This window comes from Gymnogyps californianus, chromosome 8, assembly GCF_018139145.2.
Source record: "Gymnogyps californianus isolate 813 chromosome 8, ASM1813914v2, whole genome shotgun sequence".
Taxonomy (NCBI): domain Eukaryota; kingdom Metazoa; phylum Chordata; class Aves; order Accipitriformes; family Cathartidae; genus Gymnogyps; species Gymnogyps californianus.
This window is the reverse complement of record NC_059478.1, coordinates 4,322,469-4,348,681: the sequence shown is the minus strand read 5'-3', so window position 1 is coordinate 4,348,681 and position 26,213 is coordinate 4,322,469. Positions and strand designations below refer to the sequence as shown.

Here is a 26,213-nt window from a genome sequence, read left to right as displayed (position 1 = left end):
AAGACCCTTCTCACATGGGGCAAGTAAATGTTTTCTAGTATCTAGAGACTATCAGCATATGCATCATGAGGCAGACACAGGTGAGACTTGGCTTTAGCATAGCAATGTCTGGAAATAGAGACTAGCATCTCAAGTCCTCAACATATATGGAAGGGTCTAAAACTGAAACTTCATCAGCTAACCCAAGGCCAGCAGGACTACTGCTGTCTCAACATATTTACCTTGGAGGTGATTACAGACTAGGGAGGTTGGGAGAAAACAGGAGTTATCAGCTCTCCCTTTCCAGTGTATCTCTTATTATAATATTTGAACAGAGATGCAGGTAAAAAGATATGCTTTTGTTGACACTGTATAGCAACCGCTACCACCAACTATGTACTGCATATTAAATTTGAGCATGCATTTTGTTGCTTCAGAGGAATTTCTCAAAAATAACTGTCTTCAGCAAGAACTTTAGGCACAAATCCAGCAATTCTACTTCCCTGTGCGAGTAACAAAGTCAGAAGCCACCTTTTATGTGTCTGTGCAAGTAACAAAAGAAACATTTGTATGTTACCTTACAGAGCCTTCTGGAATGTTTGGAACATAAAGTGTTACAGGTGAAGGGGCTTGACTTGAGGATTTCATGGTTGCCATGGCATGTAGAGCTTCCGGTTCATTTCGAGGGGCAGACACCTTTGTGGAACCTAAATAAGTCAGTTTGTTAAACAATACGCTGTCCTCTTCCAGGGGTTCACTGGGAGAAGATGGCCTTGGTGCAGAGATTTCTGAAAATGAAGAAACCACTTCTTTAACCATTTGCTTTTATTTTTACACATTGTTTTCTGAATGAGTTCCATCGCAAAATCTCCCCCTTTTCCTGAGAATGGACATGGGATTCAAAAGTCCAGCTCCAATAGTAAGAAATCCATTTGGCAGCTTAATACTAATGTTAAGTCTGTTCCATTCTAATGCATGTTTCCAAGTATCGTACAGGGACAAATTGCCTTTGGATTCTTTTTAGCAGTGCTAGAACACCATTTTTCTTTAAGCTCCATTCCCCAGATATTATTTTCTTTAGTTTGCTTATACCTCCTTCTAATTCCTACTCATCATTTTGCATAAAGATGCCTCTAATGCTCTTCTGTCCTATGTCTTTGCAGCTTGTGTAGAATTATTACATGTGGTTCACATTCCTGGGACAGCTATATTAACTGCATGAAACCATCAGGGAGCTGGAGAAAAGAAAAAGGATATCTGTTTGTTCCTCTACTCAGCAGAAGAGAAGCGTTCTTTTTCCACTATCACACTACTATGGTCACGGGTGATCTTGAGGGAGCTTTCAGGAGTTTTGCTGTTATTGTTGTTCTCTGGTGGGCTTAAGGCATTTTGACATTTACGAAATGAGAGGAGAGGTGGAAGAAAAATTCGTTAAGTACGGAATCAGAGTAATCCAGGTTGGAAAAGACCTCTAGAGGTCATCTAGCTTTAACTCTTGCTCAAGGACAGATCAGGTTAGATTAGGGCTAGTTTCAAAACTGAATCAGGTTACTCAGGGCCCTGTCCAGCTGAGTTTTGGTATCTCCAAAGACGGGCATTCCAAACCCCTCTAAGCAATCTGCCCTATTATTTCTATTTCTTATTACTATAGCTAATATTTCCATAATACTTAAATCATAAAGGTTGCAAAATTGCATTATTCCTATGGGGGGAGAATGTATCTACAAGTATTTCTTTGTTCAGTCATGCTACGGGTTGTGTTCTGTTTGAAGCACACCAAACAGGGAGCCAGTAAGGTAAGTTTCTCAAAAATACAGCATACATGTAATTAAGAGAAGGGTGTTTCCATTATGCATAAACTGTCTATCTAATTCTACCACAAAAACTTTTTTTTTTTTTTTTTTACTTCCCAAACAGATGCTATGGGAATTATCTGACACAATGCCACAGAAGCGCTCTGCATACTACTGAGGGAAAAAGAATTCTAACTCAAGGCCCACAGAGATGGCCACAGCCTTGTATTCCTTATATATATATATATATATATAAAAAAAAGCTATAATATATTTTACATAAAATAAATACAATATAGTTTACATACAAAGCTTTCAGTCCTCCCTTTTTCACCAAAACTTCAAATACCAGAAAAGTACCACAATCATTCCTAGCAAATATCAAATCTAAAGCTGTCTTTACTGATACCTGGTGATAGAACCAGAGCTGAAAAGTTTACCAGTTTGCTCAGGGTGTATTTCATTTGCAGGTAGTACTGTAAATGAACACTGCCCTGAAACTTCTCATACTCCATCAGTAGCACCTCTACCTCAACTATAGTCTATTCAGCAAGTTACACGATACTTAGTCTTAAGTCATCTAGGGCTGGAGACAAAATGAAAAATTATCTTGACCAAAAGAGAGCAGCACAGGGTATCAATCTGATGATAATCTATTCCTGTCTATAATCCTCAACTAATCAGAAAAGGAGAGGAGGCCGCAGGGTATTCTCCAGTATAGTTTTGGAATGAAGCTCCAGAAAGCTTTATATTCATTTTAAGGTTAACTTGAAACTGCATAAAGAAAAAAACTGCCATACATGATTGAGGGGGAAAGCACTTTAGCAATACCTGTAGTAGAAGGGTCTAAAACAAGGTGCAAAGATGGCTGATTCGTTTGACCTGCTGACCCATCTGCCTGGCTGCTTGCATCACTGGAACCTTCTCGGGGAGCAGTGAAATTGTTCTGGTCTTTTTCAGAATCCCTCAGTATCTCTTCCATTGCCTTCTCCAGCTGATCATCTCCATTTGAAAATACCTGTAAGCAGAAGGAGATGACATTTTTTTAAAGCTACTTGTAGTTTTACTTTCCCTATTCTTTTTCAAACATATAGTCTTACTCATTGCAAAAGTTACGAAACTTTGCTAAACAAGGTAACACACTAAGAATCAACAAACTTAAATCAAATATAATCCAATGTCCCATCCCGTTACATATAATGCACATATTCTCACTGCTAATCCAACAACCATCCATCTAAAAACTACAGACCTCTCTTAAAATAACAGGTTTGCGTGTTTAGATCCAACATTCAGAATAAAGATCAACAGACTTTGTTACAGATTAATCTTAAAGAAAATTTTACTTTCTTAGTCATATCCAATCCATTTCAGTTGTTTCACCAACTGTCCCACACATCGGAGGGGTGCAAGTCTAAGGAAATGGCAAGAAAATGGCAAGACACATTCCCTAGAAAAAAAAAATACAGCCTTTCACAAGTACTAGCTTTTCAGGCCAAAAAAACCCCATGGCCAATAAGGAAGTTGCATCATGGATTCTACCTCCAGTTCACCTGCCTCTTTCCAGACGTAATTACTAAAGCAGCAGCTAGTGTTTAATACAGACAGAAACCATCGGCTGTAAATAACTACCAAACAGTTATGCAAAGACAGACTAAGTACTTACTGTCATTTCAAGGGGAACAAATTCCTATTGTTCCAAGCGGACCAAAACCAGTAAATCAGCTACTGCAACTCAAGTGGGGAAACTTGTAATTAACCAATCAGCTGTCACCCAAATGCTAAAATATTCTGCTATTTAGAGGTAGAAAGCTTTTAGAAAAGGTCTTAGTCATGCCTAAAGTAGCACTAAGCAGGAAAACTAAATTAAAAACTAAAACCCAAGACCCTCTACGGTCTATTCCTATGCAGCCTAATTACACGCTTTTAAGATTACAACATTCAGAGTCGCTGATCCCTAAAAATAAAGAATATTTCCCAAGTTTTAATCTGAAGCTCATTCTTGGAAAAGAACTTTTTAGTCCTTTACTAATGTATAAATCCACAGTATACTAACAAAGCTGACCCCCAAAGAAGTTATTAAAAGAAAAACTGGACTGCCACTTTTGGACAGATTTGCTTAATCTGAGCTGTTAATTTCACTGGTACTAAGCAAGGACAAAAATTACAGTCTAAGAGTCTCCTCAAGCACACACAAGTATCTTTAATTAAATATTCAAAAGAAGTTGCAATGTTTTGATCAATACAAATCTTACTACACATTTAAAATAAAGTAACAGTAAACCTTTAGCTGAGGTTTTTCATCTTTTCCAGAGGTGTCCTCAGATTGCTGATGAACCAGGACAAAGTCTTCATTAATTAATGTGGATACAGTTTCAGGAATCCTACTGGCTTTGCTAAATGATGTTTTGACTTCCATCTCAGATCAGTATTCTCCTCCTGCCACAAGAACCTAACAAAGAAGGAAAAATATTAAATAATTAGTTTTGAAGCTGTAAACAACATGTCAATAGGTGTAATATGAAGTTATCGTGGAATAATATAATACTTACAGTTACATGAATGTATTATACTACATTCCTCAAACTCTGATTTCATTGGTATAAGGAATCTTTTTTTAAATAGCAAGTATGATTTTTAGGGTGTGTGTTTAAAAATCCTGTGATTTAACAGCAGTGGCTGTTATCTATGTGTAGAGGTAACACATGAGGAAGTTCACCTTGAAGCTTCCACTGGTTTTAATCTTCCAGAGTCTGCTCCCTCTACCTCCCTAGTTCCTGCCCTTTGTTCTCCCTCATACAGGTATATTTCTTACCCAGAGGGTCACACAGGTTGTGTGAAGATACAGATTACCTGAACACTAATTCTCCAAAAGCTGCATATCAAAGTGTATGCTCTCTACACGAAAACATATTTAGCAATCGATTATGTTAGAGTTGTTTTTATTATTCTTTATATCTGCAGGTGAAGTCGTCAAAGGTGATACTAAACCACAATCACATCCTTCTCAGCAAATTTCTCTGAAACCACGTGCAACAGAGTTAAAATTAACCACGCCACTTAAAAAAAAAAACAACCAACAAAACTATAAATACTATGGAAACCAAGAACAAGTTTTCCCTTGTCTGCACAGCAAAAAATAAACCTAGAAACAAACAAAAAAAAAGGGCAAAATAATGGTCAGCCTATACATTACAATTTCATATAAAAATACAGAACCAAAACTATTCCTAGCACTTCAGAATGAGGACAGCTACTGTAGGTATCCACCAAATAAAGACAGTATCACCTATGTTAATTCAGAATGTCTTCCCTGATTCCTTAGGGAATGAAGAGCTAGAATGAAGAACACTGTATATTAGACTTTTTATATTTTAAATGGATCTATGTTTTTATATTTTCTGTGTTAAAAAAGAGAAAATATATTTTCAGATAGACTTTATCAATAGCATGCACTTCCAGATATGGTCTATTTCCATTTCAGTTTCCTGAAAAATACTACTCTGGCTGAGTGCTGGGATTTATTGTGCTTAAGACTCAGAGCTCAGAAGAGTCACATACAGCACAGGGGGAATCAAACTGCTATTGTCACGCTTGCTTCTCAGCTACAGTTCTGAAACACCAAGTGATCAAGAATGCCAATTTAGGTCTAACTACAGGGAACCACAAAAACAGCACTGAAAAAAAGACATGCATGTTCTCCACCATTCTGAACAGGCATTACTTAACATGCTAGCCACAAGAGGCAGTTCAGCAACTTCAGACCAAAAAATAAGTGTGGGAACTAGCCTACTTTCAATACAAAAATATTTCGTATCACTTTTGAAACTACAGTCAACATGCTTTTGCTCTTTCAAAGACTTGGTTTGTCGTAACCATACATGCAACTCTACAAAAAGATTTTTCCTCTCCCTAACCTAGTGTCCTGGTTTCAGGTGGAATAAAGTTAATTTTCTTCTTAGTGGCTGGTATAGTGCTGTGTTTTGGATCTAGGATGAGAATAATGTTGGTAATACACCGATGTTTTAGTTGTTGCTAAGCAGAGTTTATACTAAGTCAAGGACTTTTCAGCTTTTCATACTGCCCTGCCAGTGGAAGCTGGGAGTACACAAGAAGCTGGGAGGGGACACAGCCAGTACAGCTGACCCAAAAGAGCCCAAGGGGTGTTCCATACCATATTATGTCATGCCCAGTATACAAACTGGGGGGAGTTGGCCACGGGGCACTGCGGCTCAGGGACTGGCTGGGCATCAGACAGCAGGTGGTGAGCAATTGTATTGTGCATCACTTGTTTTGTATATTCTATTATTATTATTATCCCTTCCTTTTCTGTCCTATTCAACTGTCTTTATCTCAACCCACGAGTTCTACTTCCCCCCCCCCACCCCCCGATTCTCTCCCCCATCCCACTGCGGGGGTGGGACGGAGCGAGCAAGCAGCTGCGGGGTGCTTAATTGCCAGCTGGGGTTAAATCACAACACCTAACCACACTTTTACCCATCCACCCAGTGAAGGTATTATATGTAGAAATCCCAGAATAACTTAAGAACTCAAGTTCTTCAGATAACTGACTTGTATAGCATAAAAACTTGTTAGAAGATTCACATTATAAAAAAGCCACTAAACAACAGCTATAATATTCAGAGAACGATTACAAATTTGGATTAGCAGTTTAGCACGCTCTGTTGTCTTACATATCTCCAAACTAAGCGTGAACTCACAAGCATGAATATTTTTCAGACAGATGATGTAATCTGAGTTCCACCCAAGCCTAGGTAATGGATTCACCACTGGAATAAGTTTTGTTTCAGTTTTTTTAAAGCATCTTTGCTTTAAAGATCTTTCTGGCAAAAGAAAGACAAAGCTTTAATACACAAGATTTTAAGTATGTTATAAACAGTTTATTAAATCCATGTATTTTTTAACAAATGTCATGTTGTAAAAATGTTGCTGAAGAGCTTGTGTATTATTTGCAATGAACAGCAAGTCTAGCTCAATATTAATTTCAAAGTAAATCCTCAATATAAAAGTGAAGGTCCACTACTACAGAACTCTTTGAAGGCAATGAAAGGACATAAAAATTATGCTCCCCAAATACAGCATATCCTGAGTAATCATTAGCTCTGCAGTTACACCACCATCAGAGAAAACAGCAAAGGATGACTGTCAGTCACATCAGGAGCAAAGGTCCAGTCTACCAGAAGCCTCTCCCCCTCCCACCCCATACCTACTATTGCTGGACTTACTGAAGATGACAAAGAGGAAGTCTCACCACTACTTCTAGCACATTTGCAGAAAGGAGGGATCACAAGATATGCTATTTTGGCAATCTTTTGTGGTTTAGTCTAAGTTTATTTTTTGTGCTTACTTATGGGAGAATAACACAGGAACTCCAATATAAGATGGGTCTACTGTATTAATTATCAAAAGACAAATGCAAGCCGCTAACATTAGCGTATCACCAGTTCTTCTTTCTGCAGCAAAGTAAGAACTGACAGGCACGCTGTGAACTAGGAAGTTTTTTGTAGCAATATTTTAATAATAAAACCAGGGAAAATGTAACATTTGTAAAGCCAAAGAAAATTATGATTATGCAACTAGAGAAGCATACTGATGTACAAAATATTTGTTCTTGCACTATGTGGATAAAGGCAGCTTAAGAGAATTCCTGCTTCCTAAATTTTAATCTGAAAGACAAAGGAAATATTATAAACATCAGATGACTGCAAGGAGCTTCTCAGTCAGATCAGATACTTAAAAGCATACCATACACATTCTTGCAATTACATTTGACTTGCAAGGCCTTTAATGTCCTTAAGAGCGTACTCCAAGCTTGTCTTTACAATCAGCTTAAACCACCACATCCAGTGCAGACACACACCTTTTTCCACATACAACTATCTTAGCTGAATAAATTACCACCCCAGAACCCCTAATTCTAGCCTTTCATTATAGCCTACTCCAACCTGCCATCAGCGTTATTCACATGAATGCCCTCTATCCCATTTCAGTCAAAACAAAGCCACATTAGTTTCAGTTTAGTAGTAAAACAGGAACACAAACAGGTCAGACATTCAGGAAGCGAATGCCTCAACCAGAGGAATGCAGTTCTACACTCTTTAGCTCACACACGTACAGTTACAAGAACAAGTCTACAAACCGCTCAGGTCTTCTGCTAAGACAACCTCTTGATGTCCATGCTAGAGAACTTGCCATATGACAAATTAACAGCAGTGCTCTAGATCGTTCACGGAAAATGTGTGTACTAAAAATGAGAATCTCAGTGTGAACAGACTGTTCATTTCCTCCCCCATTCTACTCCCATTCTATTTAGAAAGTGAAAGCTTTATACACAATATTTTATGATCAGTCTTTGATCAAAAATATGTTTTAATGCCGGAGACAAACTAAGTACCAAAAATCATGATCAAGTCATTTTTCAAATTAAACAACTTGAGTAAAGTTCATGTCAGAGTTTAAGAATATAACTGTAAGTCTCATGAAGATTATTGAGATTTATACCATCTTAAGTAGTAAGCTACTTAGAGCGAAAAAGGTTCTATTTTTATGTTATAAAGGCACATGACCTAATACTTCAGCTAAGCACTTCTGAGGAAAAGCAGTAAAAAGAATAAAAATATCTCTGAAAGAATCATGCATTAAGGTTATTCGGGGAAGGGAAGGAGTAGAACATCTGAAGGGGGTTTTTTATTCTTTAGTAACAAGGAGACACACACGTGCATTCTGGACTTTCCAGTCACCTCCAGTCAGTAGACTGTCACGTCATTTCCCTTTTGTCATTAGCTTTAGTCCTATTGAGGACTTACTCCTTTTTTACTCATTACTGAGTTATACACTTGAACTCTCCTTTTTCCTACAAAAGGTAAAGAACAAATGACAGTGTCACCTATTAGACACGTACAAAATCTCAGAACAGACCCCTACTACTAAACTCATAAGTCTCATTTTTTTGATCATCCTTTCTAATGAAAATCTGAAAGTTAAGAATGTAAGAATTTATTCTTGATTGCATTAGTCGGAACACATAGACAGTTGTACAGTCCACAATCATGTTAAGTTTATTCCCTGAAGTTAGCAGCAGACAATCCTGGAGCTGAATGCTGTCTCAGAATACTGATGAAAGAGGTTTAGCATTTGCTTTATCAGTTTAAAGTTACTGGGAGGGCAGTAACCAGCAGAGAGGGGCTGACAGTCAGGGACAGGAAAGTCAGCAAACATAATGCACCTCAGCTACTTTTGCATGAAGCCCAGTGGCTTAGTTTAAGCTGCTAGTGCAGTTTAGTTCCAAATGAACAAATGTGGCCAAGGTGTGAAGACACCTTCTGTTCTGCCAACACCGCTCCAAGAACTGAAACCTCAGACCAGATGGTAACTTCCCAAACCACCAGAGCCAAGAGTCAGAACTGCTCTATCAACAATGCCTTCAGAAAGATGACAACAAATTGTGCTTTGAAAGTTCTCTTCACAGTAAGAAATACTGGGAAGTATGTACTACTACCGCAAGGAAGTAATTTCTACAAAAGAAGTATCTTGAACAGTCATGCTCTTTCCTATAGAGGAGATAATTTTTCCTCCACACTTTGATGAACAATACCACACAGAAAAAAAATTGAGAAACAAATACACAGGAGGAAATTTTTCTAAATTCAGCTAAGTAAAGCCTACTATGATAAAAGGATTAAAATTTTTAAAAGTAACAATTTCAGTACAGGCTTTCTGACAAACGGATTTTCAGACCAAAGGATTCTGGAGATACAAAGTAATTAATCAGACTTACCCAGTTTTAAATGGGGGGGGGGGGGGGGGGGGGGGGGGGGGGGGGCTGGGGGGTGGATCTTGCTCCAAAAAATATCTTAAGCTGTAGGGATACTACAATGACTGAAGAAAAGCTGTTGCTTTTCTCTGTGAGCTTTATTGTGTAGTTTTGGTCAAGTGACTTAATCTCTCTGCTGTACTTTAGTTCCCAGTGTTTTGCTTATACAAAGTCCTGGATAAAAGCTAAGCCATACTACTTGGAATATAGGTGTTTTGGGGCCAGAGACTGGAACTTACTACACATATGTACAGTACTAAGCTTTAGGAGGCCCAAACCTAGCAGCTTCCCCACTTGATTCCAGAAAGTCATCCCAGGTTCACAGCAGCTCCCTTTCTAAAGTAGCCTAAGTGGTTGAAGAGCAAGAGAAGCTGAAGAACAGCAATCCCAGAAGACCCAGGTGGATTCAGCACTGAATCAGAGTAAGGGACACAGGACAGAAATGCTCCTAATTCCTTCCCTCCCTAACTCTTCCATGTATTTCGTATTGAATCCAGACTTGCAAAAACACATCACATACAGAAATACAAATACCTAGGTAGTGATGTACATCCACGGGATTGCTGGGCAGAGTAGCTCAGGACAGGGCACTGCTGGCAACACACAGTCACCATCACAGGAGAAAAAGAATCGAAGGTAGGGCCACTGACTTTCCAGAAGGGAGCTGCTTTGCAGACCTGATTAGATTCAAAAACTTCCTCATCAAAATAGTCCCCAAAAGTAAATACCAATTTTTACATGAACCAGTCTTCTGAAGCAGTTACCAGACATTTTCGGGTTTACTTCCAGTTTGTATTAAACAAATATTTCAAAGTTACTGCTCAAGTTCACTGTTGGTTCGCGGGGGGAAAAAAAAATTTCTTTTGATTTTGTTTCAGCATTATAACCAACAAAAAAACAAAAAAAAAAGATAAAATGTAGACCTATGAAAAGACAACAAACAATCAAGATAAATGTTGATCTATCTATTTTCAGTAAGCAACACGAAACATGTTTTAAAAGGAAGCTTCTTGCCTTCTTTCAAGAAGGCAATCAAGAGCAGGCTAATTCATACTTTCTTTTATCAGACAAACAAAATCGGGTCCTGTATTAAAGACAGGCTTTCAAAGCCATAGAGTTTGCTTGATGATCTCAAACCCCAAATAAGATACTGGTAAATAAGTTTTACCTATTTTCAGAACTAAGGTTCCTCAAGAGAATCTCTGGGACATTTCTGAAGAGGAAGGTCCAATACAGCTATGCAGAGATTCATCCGCTAACAGATGTCTGAAGTACAAATGTACACTGAAAAGCATGGTTTATTCCCTTTTTTTGAGCTACACAATACAACGCATGACAGCAAAAAGAGCATTAAGCTAACTGAACTTGAAGTCACAGACGCTACGTGACTCAGATACCTAGTTTACTGAAGTGATGTGGTTACATTCTAACTTGCCACTTAGGGAACTGGAAATTGGACAGACACCGACAGTTATACACACACACAAACACACACATAACTGTCTTGACCACAGCATCTTACTTTTAAGAAATGTGTCAAAACTATGCGCTACCGTAGGTCTCACCCCATGAGCTTGCTAACTTTAATGAGAAGTATACAGAGCTCTGACCCCTATGTGCTTGCTAACGTTAATGAGGCATACCTTCCCCAGAAAGCTAACAAATGCTTCAAATACACAAAGTTTTACCTTTTCAGTACTTTTTCACTGAAAGACTAAACAACATTATAAAATTCCTTATTATATTATATATTGAAGCAGTACAGCTAACCATCTTCCCCAAAACCCTTTTCTCTATTGATTGACTGGACATATATGCAGAAAAAAATCCTACGTGTCATAAAATCAATTTGTTTAAATCTCACTGACAACAACAGCACTGTAATTTTATCCTTAATTTCAACTTCTCTTTGTGTAATCTTTATATAAGAAGCTAAGTCTCTATGTTCATACTAACTACTGTTTTATTACCCATAAATTGTTTCCCAGTGTCTTATCTCTGGCAGTGAAAGACTATGTAAATCACATACGGGAAAAACAAACAAACAAGCATTTACTTGGCTTACCACTACTGTTTCCCAAGATTAAAATCAACCTAATACAGAGGTGTGACTGCTGTATCACTATATTTTAAAATACATATACATATATGTATAAAAAAATTCTTCTAATTTCCAGGAAAGCAATGTTAAGAACAAAAATCTTTCCAAAGGAAAAACAGAAAAAAACAACACCAAACAAAAACCCCACAACAAGAAAGTAACCACATAGCTTATTTTGGCAACACTGTCTCCTCTGTGAAAGCAAACGTCTACTGCGTAGGCAACAGCAAATAATTAGTCTGTTCATGGACGGCAAACTGTTTTTAATTGTTGTACCGGGTGCCTAGATACAGAGGTTTTGCAGACTGTTTTTACATGTCAATCTTATAGCCAAGGAATAACAATTTAAGGAAAATAGAATCAAAAGAGAACTACATAAACAAGAAAATGTCTGCTCTCCTTCAAAAACATACTACATCCACATCTTCTCAAATAAATTCTAACCAGCACATTTTAAACACATCACATTATGAATACTGAGACATTTCTTATAAAGGAGAGAAATAGCTTTCCTGCCTTGAATCTCTGGATTACCCATAAGCCACTGAACCACTTAAACATCACAAAGATTCATAGTTTGGAGTCACTCGGGGAAAAATACCGTTTCTATTTATCTGAAGATCATCAGGGTGAAGAACCCTTCTAGAGGAATGGTAGGCCCGTGGTTGGTACTTAACTGGAGCATGACTCAGGCAAGCAAGCGGCTGACATTTACAGCCAGAGAAGCACCATCTCTCCTCTTCAGCAGAGACCATCAATCACCGCAAGTTAAAGGCATGAAGGAAGATGAGAAGCAAATTTAAAAACAAAACAAACCCACTGATCTGAACCCCTAAAATTTACATATCGGGTGGAAGAAGCATCATGAACACTAGATCAGTCCAGATAAGTGAAAAAATATCAGGTAAGCTGCTAGCTACAAAGGTAGCCTCCCATCAAGCTGGGTACTTCCTTTTTTTTTTTTTTTAATTGTGCAGTCTGAGCAAATAAAAGTCATGGAGGACAAGCTACACCCTAGATAAAACAGAGTTAAAAATAAGGCTGGGGGGATTCTTTTTAACAATTATTTAAACAATTATTCAGGTCTAAGATTTGTCCATACACAGAAGTTGGTGGCGTAAGAGACATCAGTTGAAGAACAGATTACATTAGCACACATGCCTCTTGCTGACACATATTAATTTATGCTGTTTACAAGTATAATCAATGCTAGTTAATACAATTAGTGTTTAACCAATTTAAGGAATACATTTTATTTTCTGCCAATTAAAAGAAAAATCTTTCTCCTCCCTAACCCCTTCCAAAAAGTACAACTTAGAAATGAGTGTAAATAAGAAGGCTTCTGCTGCTCTAGAGATGTTATCAGTCTTCATACGTATTTTATTAAAAAAAAAAAAAAAAACAACCCCAAACAAAAAACATCACACTTATACGTCAAGTTCTGGCAAACAGGTTTACTCAGTAGCCTACCAGAATTTCAAACAACTAGCTTAAGCGCAGTAGCTCATTCTGCCTCAAGGATAAAGCAAACAATGCAAATAAAACAACTCTAGTACACCTTCACACTGTTTCCCTGTCATCAACTAAACACTAACACTTCAGCTTCTTGAGCCAGTAACTAATTTTTAACTTTGGAAAATATAAAGTAGCAACAAAGAGTATCCAATTTTTCATAGCTGGAGTTTGACAAACCTGGGTTTCCTACTTTTTTTCCATTGCTACATGATGCTTGCAGGCAGCATTCAAACTGAAACTGAGCACCAGCCAATTAACTGAACTGTATGGCCATTCACTCAAAAATATAATGACCTATATTCCAGAGGAAAGCAGTAGCATAAGACAATCATTGTTTTAAAGAGATTATTTCATGGTTTATTCCTTAATAGTAAAAGTAACAGTTTGGGTGTAATTTAGCCAATGGAACAACTGCTCTCCATTAAATACATTGAATATTTCAACCAGGTATTTTCTCCCCAAGCTATTATTTCCAGTAAGAATTACATGATGTAAAGCAAAAGAGACCATACGGAACAGCAGTATGATACAACACAGTAGTGATCCTGGGTGCCAATCTTTCTCCTTGCCAAACAAGCGCCTTGTAAAGTGTCACTTCCGACATCAGTGAAACACACAAGAAATCTTGATTCATTGCCTGGCACCAACTGCCTTCAGAGTTAGTAAAATCCTTGTTCCTCAAAGCCAGAATGGTAAGTTATCACAATTGTTACCTTGAGATTTGCAACATGCATTTTGGGAATATTAGGTTTTGCTGATTTAACTCGAAATCACAATGTTTTGTTCTTAACCACAGAAGTTACCTTCAAATTCTAACCCAAGAATGGTGTGTGCGTGTGTATATATAATCTCACACTGGCAGTTTGCGTACGACCTTGATTTTCAGAAGATGCTATGCATAATGTTCCCTTCCAAAACATTTTTCAAACCAAGCCCTGGAAAGCTTAAGAATTTCTTAAGCTCAGTATTTCCTGAATACACACTGCCTGAAAAGGGAAATGGGAAATAGAAAGAACATGCGTGCCCTTTTTCCAAGACACAATTTCTCTTCTTTTCATCCCAGATATCCATAATGATCAGAATTTATTTTTCCTCCTAAAGGATTAAAGAAAAAACTAAATTAAACAAAGAAATTAAACCCCATGTAATCAAAAACCAGGTAAGATCTTTTGATCACTCTATTTTACGTTCTTGTTTTAGAAATTCCTTGAAACAGCTAACAAGTACATCTCAAGGTATTATAGAAAAGACTCATAAAAAGCCACCTTTAACCATCGCCTACAAGAAAGAAAAGTTTCCAATAGATAAATTAATCTGGGGCTGCCAAAGAAAGTTTTTGGTTTGTTTTTGCAGCTTTTTTCCAGTAGTCAAATCTGGTAAGTAGAATTGCTTTGAAGGATAAGTTCTATGTTAAAAACATCATGACAAAAAGACTTTTTAGATCCTTCTTATGGTGAAACTATCACTGGGCTTAAAGAAAAACAGCTCAAAAAAAATTTTTTTTTTTTAATTAACTTAGCCTCTTGGCCAGATCACCATTATCTAGATCTTATGCACCTTGCTTATTAAATTGAATGACTCTCATTGATTATATTTGGTGTAAGCCTCAGGCTAATCTAGACCAGTCTATAAAATCACAGAATAAGCTCTTGCTGGGGAAAAGGTATTTAAAATAATACAAAATAGTTGCTCATATCATCACCAAGTGTAACTGCAAGAATCTTGCAAAAAGCTATGACAGAACTCTCATTAATTTTCTTGATGCAATCATCTTGTCTAACTTTAGCCAACAACCATGAACAAAACCAGTATTTGTCTGTTGAGACAGGCTACCCAGAGTAGCTTGAATTTTAAGTGTTATATCATATTTCTAATTTGATAAATTCACCTGCTTACATAAACAAGAAATCCTGAGAAGCCAAAAAGCTGTATCTGCAATTACTATACCTTTTTTCTTCTTCTTTTTTTTTTTAAATCACAGTCTCTATCTCTCAAAGTTTAAGATAGCTTCCCAAATATAAACATGCTTTACTATTGGTTTCAACACAAGTGATACATGGTTGTCATTAAATGGAGATATGAAAGCTTACTATCAATGTTTACATACTAAATACTACCACAACCCATTTTTACTTCTGGAAACAAAGGGAGGAAGTTACAGGCAACTAATCTAAAATATAAAATTCACAGAAACGTGAAGAAGTATGAAAGGTCATGTTCTACTAAGTAGTTATATAAGCATCCCCTTTCCACAACAGTATTTTCAGCCTACTACCTTGGTCTCCATTAAGGGAGAGTGTTAAGTTATGAAGTCCCTAAACACAGTACGAGGTACCAAAATGACAAACGCACATTTGAGAGATTGCAACTAACAAAGATGGGCTACTCCAAACAACCTCAGAGCCAAAGTGTTAGAATGGGTAAAGCTGGCACTACCAGGGAAAAAGCCATGGAAGAAGTAAACTGTTTACAATACATGGAATCTGAACCCAAAATAGGAAGTGCAACCTAGATGAGCACCACCACTCCACCACACATCTGAGTCAAAGCTGAGTCTTCAACAGGCCCAACAAAGCACCCAAGCCCCCACTGTGCAAAATCAGAAGTTGGCTGTTCAGAAGCCCCAGAAAAACAGATGATACTAACTGCACATCTACACAGTATAAGAATGTAATCTTATTATGGCACCTCACATGAATTTTGTGGGAAATGTACAGAATAATGCAACTACTTTTTCCATACTCCACCACAAGACCCCAGGAGTTCGCTTACTACCAGAAAGAACAAAAAGCAGAATCACAGAGGCCAGGGAGAGAAACTGGGAGGGTCTGCTGGAACAAGGATCACTTGTATTTGTCTTATTACACCCTTTGATTTCTCTGGCTACTATCAAAAGCTAGATACTAAACTACACTTCAGTCTGACCCCTTTATAGTCAGTCTCACTTTCTGATGTCTCAATATGATGAAAGAAAAGAAGAATCAGAAAAGGGAAGCTATAAGGGTCAAAGGCAAATTAGCACTCACAACAACTATGGGGAACTCCCAACTTCACGTTACTCTTTTGGGGCTTGACAAAGTATTTTCTTGGACATTTCAATCAATGCTTTCCCCTCTCCCCTCACAGTTTTTATACAACCCTATAGCAATAAACAGTAACAATTAACATTCAAAACAACATAAAAATCAGTTACTGACTTTTCTACTGTGCCCATAGTCACTTTCATTCCTTACTCTTTCCTCAGAATCATTGAACAGTTATCTCCAGGAAGAATTCTAGCTAGCAGTTCCCAATTTCTTGGAAGTTTATATTGCCAACACTAATTATTAACAATTAGGATCAAGTATAACAGGAATAAAAATATCTTTTTATGATAGAAGTGTACATCTATGAGCAAACACAAACTGCCTACATGAACAGAAAGGACTAATATCTCCAAGGGCTAGTCTTCACTGCACCACATGATCTGAGTTCCAATTCAAGTTTTACTCCCAGATCAACTGCTGGCACACACAAAAAGTTCTCTTTCAACTCCATGGCTGTTTTGCACGCCAATGCTCAGAAACACTTAAATTCAAGCTGAAAATCTTGATACTTACAAGCTACAGATATTTCAGTAATATCTTGAAGATGCAGGAGGTGAAGAACCGCCTAAAAAAGCTGCAACTCTTCCCACCTTCTCTGCTAAGATTGCACAAGTATCCGGGCAGTCACACACTAAAAGAGACTGGACAGCTTCAGTGACTGACAACTAACCCCAGAGAAAGAAAGGAGGATTAGAGCATTTCTTCAGCCAGTTCAACACTTGACTACACAAGCACATATGTTAGCACAATAATGCAGAAAAACAAGCAGCTAGGACTGGATACAGCTATTGCTTATGCAGCATTGCCACCAAAAAGTTACCTGTGAGAGTTCTCTTCAAAATAACAGGAAATTATGAAAGTATAGACCAGTGGAACAAAATAAAACAAAGGGTTCACAGAATGGAAAAAAAAAAAAAAAAATCCTTTTTCTGCCCCATGCATTTCAGATGCTCAGTCTAAATCATATAATCTAGGATTTGTTTCTCAGTACCATCTAAAAGAAAAAAAAAAAAAATCAGGCTCCTATGAAAAAAAGTATCAGTTTGCAACATTCAAACTCTTAATAAAGGGAAATATACCAGTACCTTATTTAAGTACAAAGAAAAAACTCCAAATTATTTTTGCAAGTTTATTTTAAAAGTTTAGCTAGTTACTGAATTTCTCCACCTACTTCTAAATTAAAACTCTGGATCTTGTATTTTGTGTCTAAATACACACACACAAAGACAGTGCATTAGATTAAGATTATTTGCATTTTATTTTCACACTGATTTGCCTGCAAAGGCCTCAGAACTGAACAGGCATAGCAAAGCCTTCATCCTAAGTTAAAATTCTGGGAGGAGAATAAAGAGTTAGACAACGAAGAGAAAAAATTAACATACCTACTTTTTTTTATTGTAACATTTGTTAGAAATACACATGTGTATACAGTATGTGTACACAACACACAAATATGTGTATTGGACCATATCTGTGGATCTCAGCAAAATTATTTTGTCTAATTTCAGAAAAAACACATTAAGAGTTTGCATACACAACAGAAGCACAAATTAGAACCATCTTACTTATTATGCCGAAATAGTAGATAACAAGTTTAGATCTCTGAGAAGTGCAGTAATCAAGTCAAAATATCTAAATTGAATTACTTTGAACTGTTTTCCACTGGAGAAATTTTGGAAAGTGCACATTGCTATAGAATTTATAATCAAAACATTCAAAAGTACCTGGAGACATGCCACTATTATACCACTGTAAGGCCATAACACTACATGAATAATTGTACTGAATAGAAAAGCAGCATATTTCAATGTAACTACTTTTCAAAACATAGCAGGGGGCAGAGGGGGAGAGATGCATTTCTAGTTAAGATAGAAACCAACTTACATTAAAAGGACCTATTTCCCTAAATAGTAGTAAAGATTATCAAAATTAACTAAACAATTAATTCACACTAAAAGTCAATCCTTAGAATAAGATTCTCAGACAAAGCCTTAACTCTCACTCTTTTTCTTTCCAATAGGAAAAATAAGGTTAGCCTGTCAAATGTATGAACAACTGCAACAGATCAGCATCTGCAATATGCTCCCTACTCAAAAAAATCTGGTTGTGTGTCTTAAGGCACATACAACAGACATGACCTAATCAGAAAGGTCAGCTATACTTGAATGGAAAGTACAGCTACTTAACTTAGCTCAGCACCCTGAAAGTACAGAGGTTTAAGAATTGCTTATCACTGACAAGAAGTATAACTTCAAGACTATTCCATAACTACTAAGTAATTGTCCTCTGGAAACTTAGATCGTCACATCTTGCAATACAAAACTTGCCATATAGAAGTTCTGGTGAGGAAAGAATAAAAAAAAAAAAATATACACACACACACATATATATTAAAAAAAAAAAATGTAAGAGACATTCTGACAACTCTGCCTGCCTGCAAGAAAAGACCAGGGATTGGTCATGAATGGTAAGTTACTCAAAACTGATTCCTTACATTAAAAGGATTACTACTACATGAGTTTTACAGCAAGTACTGAGAAAGGACTTTGTTGTCACTTACACTCATCTCCATTTCACTCCTCACCTGTGTCACTGACTTACTATATGACGTCGAGCCACATGCTTCACTTCTAAGCCCAACAGTAACATGGAAATCATACTCAGCCACTTAGCAAATGGCCTTCAAGATCCACTCTTAGATTCAGTCACTGACTAAAATCCTGTTCTAAGTGACAATTTACTGGGTCTTAAAAATACCTTTCACTTTTCTCTGCCCTTTGACCTTTTCTTTCCTATTTAGAAATCACATGGGAGATACTAAGAATTTGAGCAATTAAGCCAGGGAGTTGTCCACCATCATTAGTAATGAGCTTCACTATTTAAGAGTTTGCCAGTAGCCTAAAGTAAAATGAAAGACCACATTTGAAAGGCAAATGTGCAGACTGCAATTTTACCATTAACTACCACAGTTATTGAGCATTGTTTTGCATAGAAATGTAACTCCACTTGAATACCTTTCTACTATATTAGAAATCAACTCAGAACTCCCAACCATGCTAAAAAACATATTTCTAGCCCAAATGGATACCAAAGACCTATTCAGACAGAAAATCTAGACCAGTAACTGACATACCTGAGCCTATAACCAAGGGTTTATCTTGGTACCAGTAAGTCAACAAAAGTACATCAGCAAAAATCACAACACTTATACCAATTAAGAAACTGCAGGCAACATCAAGCACATGCAGAGAGTTCAAACCAGTTAAGAAATTTGTTTCAAACTGTTTGCACAGACTATAACTCAACAACTCTCTCCCTTATTTTTCTTCACTAACTGAGAAATGCAAAACTCAAACATAACAACTGAGGGGTCGAATGAATGCATAAAATAAATGATCCCCCACTACTCATTTAAAATGGTTCAATTTCCAAAATTTTAGTTTATTCCAATGATTTCTAAAATGGATTTATGCATCGACAGAAAAACATAAAATTAATTCCAATTGAAAACACTTACGTACAGACTGCATTAAGTTAAATATTTATCCAACCATCTTGCTGCTAAATGTCAACATCTCCTTTTCATCTACAATGCACAAAAAAGGGAAGGGCATACACTGAAGCTGTAAATTTCTACCTAGAGTTAATTATTTTAGTTATGGGGAAAAAAAAAAAAAAAAGAGGTGTGGTTCATTTTTCTCATTGTTTTGTCTCCTTGGCACTACAGTACAAGTTGCACTCTACATTTTAGACAGGACTTACTCCCTTATCACAAGAGCTTGATAATGCTTACTGCTTGCTTAGGAGGAACTGACATCTTTCATTCAAACATTTCATGCTGAGGTTAGAATCATTTATTAACCAAGACTTCAAAAAATTTCTTTTCGAAGTTTTACACATTTCTAGATACAAAAGGGTAAAATGAAACAGCTTTGATCTCTGCTTCAGAAGCACACAGAAGGTAGATGCAGGGAGAGGCTACGCAAGAGGAACACAGAGACGCAGCCTGTGCATGCAAGGATGGCATTACGAAAAAACAACATCCAGCTGGAGCTAAAACCGACAAGGGATGAAGGGCAACAAGGGCGGACCCCTGTATCAGCAGCAAAAGGAAGGATGAGGAAGAAGTGCTCTCTCTGCTCAGTGGGACAGGGGACCTGGTAACAAAGTGCATGGAAAGGTTGACATACTCGATACCTTTTTTGCCGCAGTCTTCACTGGTAAGGTCCGCCCTCAAGCCTCCCAGGCCCCTGAGCCTAGTAGCAGAGTCTGCTGGAGCAAAGAATTACCTCCAAAAGAGGAAGATGGAGTTTGGAAGCATTTCAGGAAATTGGAAACACACAAGTCTGTGAGACCAGATGGGATACATCTGAGAGTCCTGAGGGAGCTGGCCAATGTCACCAAAATACGACACACTACCACTTTTTGAAAGGCCATGAGATTGGGGGAGGTTCCTTACGACTGGAAAAAAGGCAAACATCACACCCAACTTTAAGAAGAGCAAGAAGGAGGATACAGGCAACTACAGATCAGCCAGCCTAACCTAAGTCCATGAGAGGATTATGGAGCAAATCCTCCTGGAAGCTATTCCCCTGCCCAAGAGGGACAAGATGGTGATCGGGAATAGCTAGAATAGATTTACCAAGGGCAAATGATGCCTGATGAACACAATAGCTTAGTGCAAGGAGACGACTGGCTCAGCAGATGACGGAAGAGCATTGAATACAGAAGGCCATTAACAACAGTCTTCCACAGTATCCTTACAGCCAAACTGGTGAGACAGGCACTGGGTAAGCAAGCAATAAAGTCTTTGGGAAATTGACTGGACTGCTGGGCTGAAAAAACAGCAATCAGCAGTACCAAGTCCAGTAACAAGTGGTTACAGTCACATCCCTTGGGGATTACCACTGAAACCAGTACCATCTGATGTCTTTATTAATAATCTAGATGACGGGACAGGGTGTATCCACAGCAAGTTTGCCAATGACACCAAATTGGGCAAAGTGGTCAACACCTGGAGGGCCGGGCTGCTACTCAGAGGGACCTGGACAGGCTGGAGAAATGCACTGGCAGGAACCTCATGAAGTTCAACAGAGGCAAGTGGCAAGTCTTGTATCCGCGACAGAATAACCCCGTGTGACAAGGCAGGCTGGACCCTAACCAGGTACAAAGCGACTTTTGCGGAAAAGTACCTGGAGATCCCAGCAGGCAAAAAGTTGAAAATGAGTCAGCAGCACACCGTCGCAGGAAAGAAGGCCAAGCACACCCTGGGCTGTATTAGCAGGATTCCAGCCAGCAGGTCCAGGGAAGCGATCCATCCCTTCTATTCAGCACCTGTGAGACTGCGTTTGGAGTACTGGGTGCAGTTTTGGGCTCCCCTGTACAAGACAGATGTTGACACACTGGAGCAAGCCCAGTGGAGGCCACTAAGCTGGTCAGACGGCAGGAGCACATGATGTACAATGAGGGGCTAAGGGAACTGGGTTTGCTCAGCCTGGAAAAGAAAAAGCTCAGAGGAATCCTTATTGCTGTCAACTATCTAATGGAAGGGTGCCAAAAAGACAGAATTGGATTCTTCTGGATGGTGCACAGTGACAGGACAAGAGGCAACAGACATAAGTTGGCAAGTAAATTCCAATTAGCTTAAAAGGGGGGGGGGGGAAATCACTATGAGGGTAGTCAAACATGGAGACAGGTTACCCAGAAAGGTGTTAAAGGCTGGAACAACCTTATCTAAATTGCTCTTGCTTTAATTTAGGCAGGGAGCTGGATTAGATAACCCCCAGAAGCCCTTTCCAACCTAAATGAGTCTATTTCATAAACTTTCATTTAGCAATTTTTGCATCAAGTTTATAACTTCTAATCATATATTAAAAAATTTCAGTTGTTCTGTACATATAGTAAGCACGCATCCAATGTGGTACACAAAAATGTAAACATCTCTCATCTACTACTTAGAACTTCTTCCGTTTGTACGACTGTGCTTCCCCCATAACTAGGCAAAGTAAGTTTTCAGCATCAGAACAATTTTGCACTTTTAAGGTTACCTGAGCTAAAAAAACCCCACACCTTCTTTGGTATCCTGATTCATGTTTCAGGGATGACGAGAGCAGAAAACCAGAGGGCTGTGATCCATCTCACTTTGTGGCAAAAACTTTAATTTTTCCTCTGTCCACTTAAAAACATTAGGAAGACGTTTGTCCCTGCCATTCTTTCCAAAGAATAAGAAATGTTCCACCAAAGAAACAATATAGCAGAGGTTTTCCACAAGGGCCTTACTCATCTTTCAGAATAATTTATTAGTTAAATAGCAGGTTTTGGAAAACAATTTATTTATTTATGTACTGTTTACAAACAGTCATACCCAACACACTAACTACTTTTTCTCTTTCAGCTTCACAAAGTTCTCTCTTGGAACAATTCTGATATCAAAATTAAGTAAACACCTTAAAAGCCACAGAGGTATTTTCTAATAATCTACACACTGGCTTTGTTTCTTTTTCAAGTTAAGGATACAGAAAAAGGTGAAATAAATAAATTTCAAACTCTTTTCAAATATGTCAGGCTTTGCTTATGAACCAGGACTCTGTCAAAGAAGAAAGAATCCCTTCAGCAATCCCGGTTACAGTAATGGCTCCTTTAATAACTGTACCAGTATAAGAGTAAGATGGAGGCTGGAACAAACTGCCAAAGGTATGAATTTCAAAAAACACATCTTATGAAAGTATACTTGAAAACATCTTAATCTCATCTCCATTAAAAGGACACCTCTATGAAGCTCAATGTTAATACTTGAAATGTGCATTTTAATTTTCACTCAGAAGGTCAAGATTAAAATTCATGGGGAGAAACTGAGCACTATTACAGGAAAGATTAGTATAGCTAGTGGTCAAAAGAGAAAAGAAACATTCAGTGTTGCACTTCAACACATTTTTGCATCCATTTGTTTAAGAGTGCTGCTGCTTTTGATACCAAGATCAAAAGTGCCACTATAACATAGCAGTCTATTGGGTACATAAAATGGGTATAATCCAATGACAAATTAATCTAGACTGGAAATCAGAAGGCGTGTAATTACTAAGATCAGTCAAGTTTGAAATAGCCTTCCAATTATAGCATAGGTAATAACAATACACAACTGATTATTTTTAAATTAGAGATGAATAAATTTACAAAAGCCTCTACCTAACAATGCCCAGATCGTTCCTTGAAATTAATGAATCAACAAAGAGTTTAGAGAGAAGAAAGGATATGCAAAGGAGAGAGCAGAAGAAAACCACAGCTACTTCTGTGGACACATGGAAGAAAAATAGAGACATAGAGGTGGCTCTTAAAAAGCAATAGTCCGTTTAATGTTGCTGAAAGTAAATAAAAAAGACAAATGACACCATGGCTTCATAATCAGTGTAAGCCAGTACTGATAGAAAAAGAAGAGCTCCTACCACCCTTACTATCATTTTCTACCTTCACCACAAGAGGCATAAGCCAATCAACAACACAGGGTAGTGTTAGTTTTAGCAGTAGTGCCTTCTTATACTAACTTACCGACCATAAAACTATGACCCAGATAAGTGCATCACCCATCACAACTTATGTGACTGTATCAGGACTGCAGTTATGCCCCCCTCCCTACCAACACACTTCTTCCTCCTCTGGATTGAGACAATGTCCATATGACCAGGCAAGTGAGCTGGTTCAGGAAGTTGTTCTAACCAAAAAGTAACTTAGGGAGGAAAAAAAAAAATAAATAAAAGTACTACTTTTTGACCAGATTAGTTCTCTTTACACACTTCCTGGCTGTGGAAGTCCCTTTGATGACACGAGGGAAGGAGCAGCCACAACTCAGATTGTCTTCAAATGCTAGGGAGTACGCACCAGGAACTTGGTTTCACAGAAAGCCACATTATGCCCTGGATCTTTTTGCAATCCTCTTATTAACATTACCAAATCTTAATCTGTGAATCACTTTTTAAAGGACTGAATGCTATTTTTAACCAAGCAATACATTTCACTGTAACGATCTTAAAGAAAACACTGCAGAGTACTTCCAGTAATGCTCCAATTTAGCTTCAGTTCTTACAACACTGGAGTCAATTTGTGCTTACTATGTGTAACTATATTTGTAGCCCATTCAAGTTTAAACTGCAAACTAACCTCTTAATTAGCATCATTAATACCATATAACCCACATAAACAAACAATATTGGCTACAACCCTACTTAAAACCTAGACACAGGCATAACTTGCAGAACTAATCTTACACTCCCAGTAAATCTTCATAAGATCTGGAGCATGAGTCGGTCTGACAGACACGCAGGATTTTGGCCTATATCACAGGGATTCAGTCAAATAAAGCCACGGTACCTTTCCTGAATTTAAAGGGATAAGAGAATGTTGCCTGAGATGTCTTTGTAGACGGAAAGGACAGTTGCCCTTCTCCAAAGTTTTATTTGAAAAGTCACCGACATGGTTGCGAGAGTACAGCTTGACAGTGAAAGAGAAAAGCAACGCTTACCTAAGCAAGCTATTTCTTGTTTTTTGCTGGATTTGTTTCTGTTTTGAAGAAGAGTTGACACTTTAAATTTTTTTTCCCCCTCTTTTACACAAAAGAACAGATGCATACATGCATGCAGCTATGAAATGTGGTAAGTTATGATTTATTTACAACACTATCAAAAACAAGCAATCTTAACAACACAGCTTTGAAAGAGTGACAGCAAGAGCAAAGCACATGCCACACTTCAGAAACTTACAAAACGAGCAGAGCTGACAAGTCCATTTCATTCAGACTGCCATACCCACTTCAGATGGTTTCAGGAGGTTTTGAAGTACTCTTTCTAAAGACAAGGATTTTTGTACCAGATCACAGTTAGGGAGGGCCTAACTGTGGAAGGAGGCTTGAAAAAAAAATTTTGAGAAAAGAAAAAAACAAAACAAAACAAAACTAACAAACCCACAAAAAACCAAAACGTGGATGAACCCGAGCCATGTAGATGGCACAGACTTAGGAGAGTAGTTTGCTAGTTTTGGCTCTTGGGAAGTGACTTCACTTTTCCTAAGGAGGAGGAGGAAGGGAGATGAACACTTCCACAACCCTCTCCCTTCCCTCACCGCGAAAACAACTTTATTTTTTAAGTCCCCCCCTTTCCTCCAGCTCCGCTCCTCCCGAAGCGGCATTACCCCAGCGTCCAGCCGCGCACAGGGAACTCCCCCCCACAACACAAACGCAAGGGAACACCAAGAAGCGGCACCATCCCCCGAACAGCCACGCACCTCGTGCCTCCTCCTTCCCCCGCCGCCGTGAGGGGGGCCGGGGCAGGCGGCCGGCGGCTCCCGGGGCCGCGCAGCCGGCCCGGAGGCGGCGGCCGTGCCGGCAGGGCCCGCCGAAGGAGGAAGCCACCTCAGGTCACCGGGCACTGTCACCCCGTGACACGCGGCGGGTGGGGCGGACCGGCGCCCTTCTCCCCCACCCCCCCGCCGGTTCTCCTGAGGGAGCGACGACGCTTCCCGCCTCCACCCCTCAGGAGACCCCCCCACCCCCACCCCTCGCCCCGGCGAAGGAGGCCCGAGGCAGCGTCCCCCTCACTCACCGCTGGCAGCCGAGCCGTCCCCCCGCTCTGCCGCCGCCTGCCAGCCCCTCCTCCGCCCGGCTCCGCCACCGGCTCTCTGCGCAGGGGAGCGGGAGGCCGGGCGAGAACAGCTCGGCGGGCCGCGCAGCCGCCTCAGGGCCGGGCCAGCGCCGTCCACATTCCGGCGGCGGGTGGATGGCGGAGCGCGCGGGGGCGCGCGCGGGCGGGCAGGCAGGCGCGCGCGCACCGCTCCCCTCCCCTCCCCTCCCCCCCCCGCCTGACACGGCGCGAGCGCCGGCACCGAGGGCGGCCGGGCGGAGCGAGGGGCGCGAGCGG

General features: G+C 39.0%; 1 protein-coding gene across 4 annotated transcripts in view; it reads right to left on the bottom strand.

Moving 5' to 3' along the window:
- RABGAP1L (RAB GTPase activating protein 1 like) overlaps nucleotides 1-25,946 on the bottom strand; it is a 257,343-nt gene extending 231,397 nt beyond the window's left edge. For 3 of the 4 annotated variants that reach the window (XM_050901437.1, XM_050901439.1, XM_050901440.1), the window contains exons 1-4: nucleotides 25,062-25,121; nucleotides 4,057-4,224; nucleotides 2,604-2,790; nucleotides 557-767 (exon numbers count right to left, since the gene is read on the bottom strand). In XM_050901437.1, the coding sequence (XP_050757394.1) occupies nucleotides 557-767; nucleotides 2,604-2,790; nucleotides 4,057-4,191 (533 nt within the window). In that variant the 5' untranslated portion in view covers nucleotides 4,192-4,224; nucleotides 25,062-25,121. Of the gene's footprint in view, nucleotides 1-556; nucleotides 768-2,603; nucleotides 2,791-4,056; nucleotides 4,225-25,061; nucleotides 25,122-25,898 lie in introns of those variants that run through there. The other variant, XM_050901438.1, reaches the window with a different exon arrangement.
- Nucleotides 25,947-26,213: the final 267 nt, after the last annotated feature.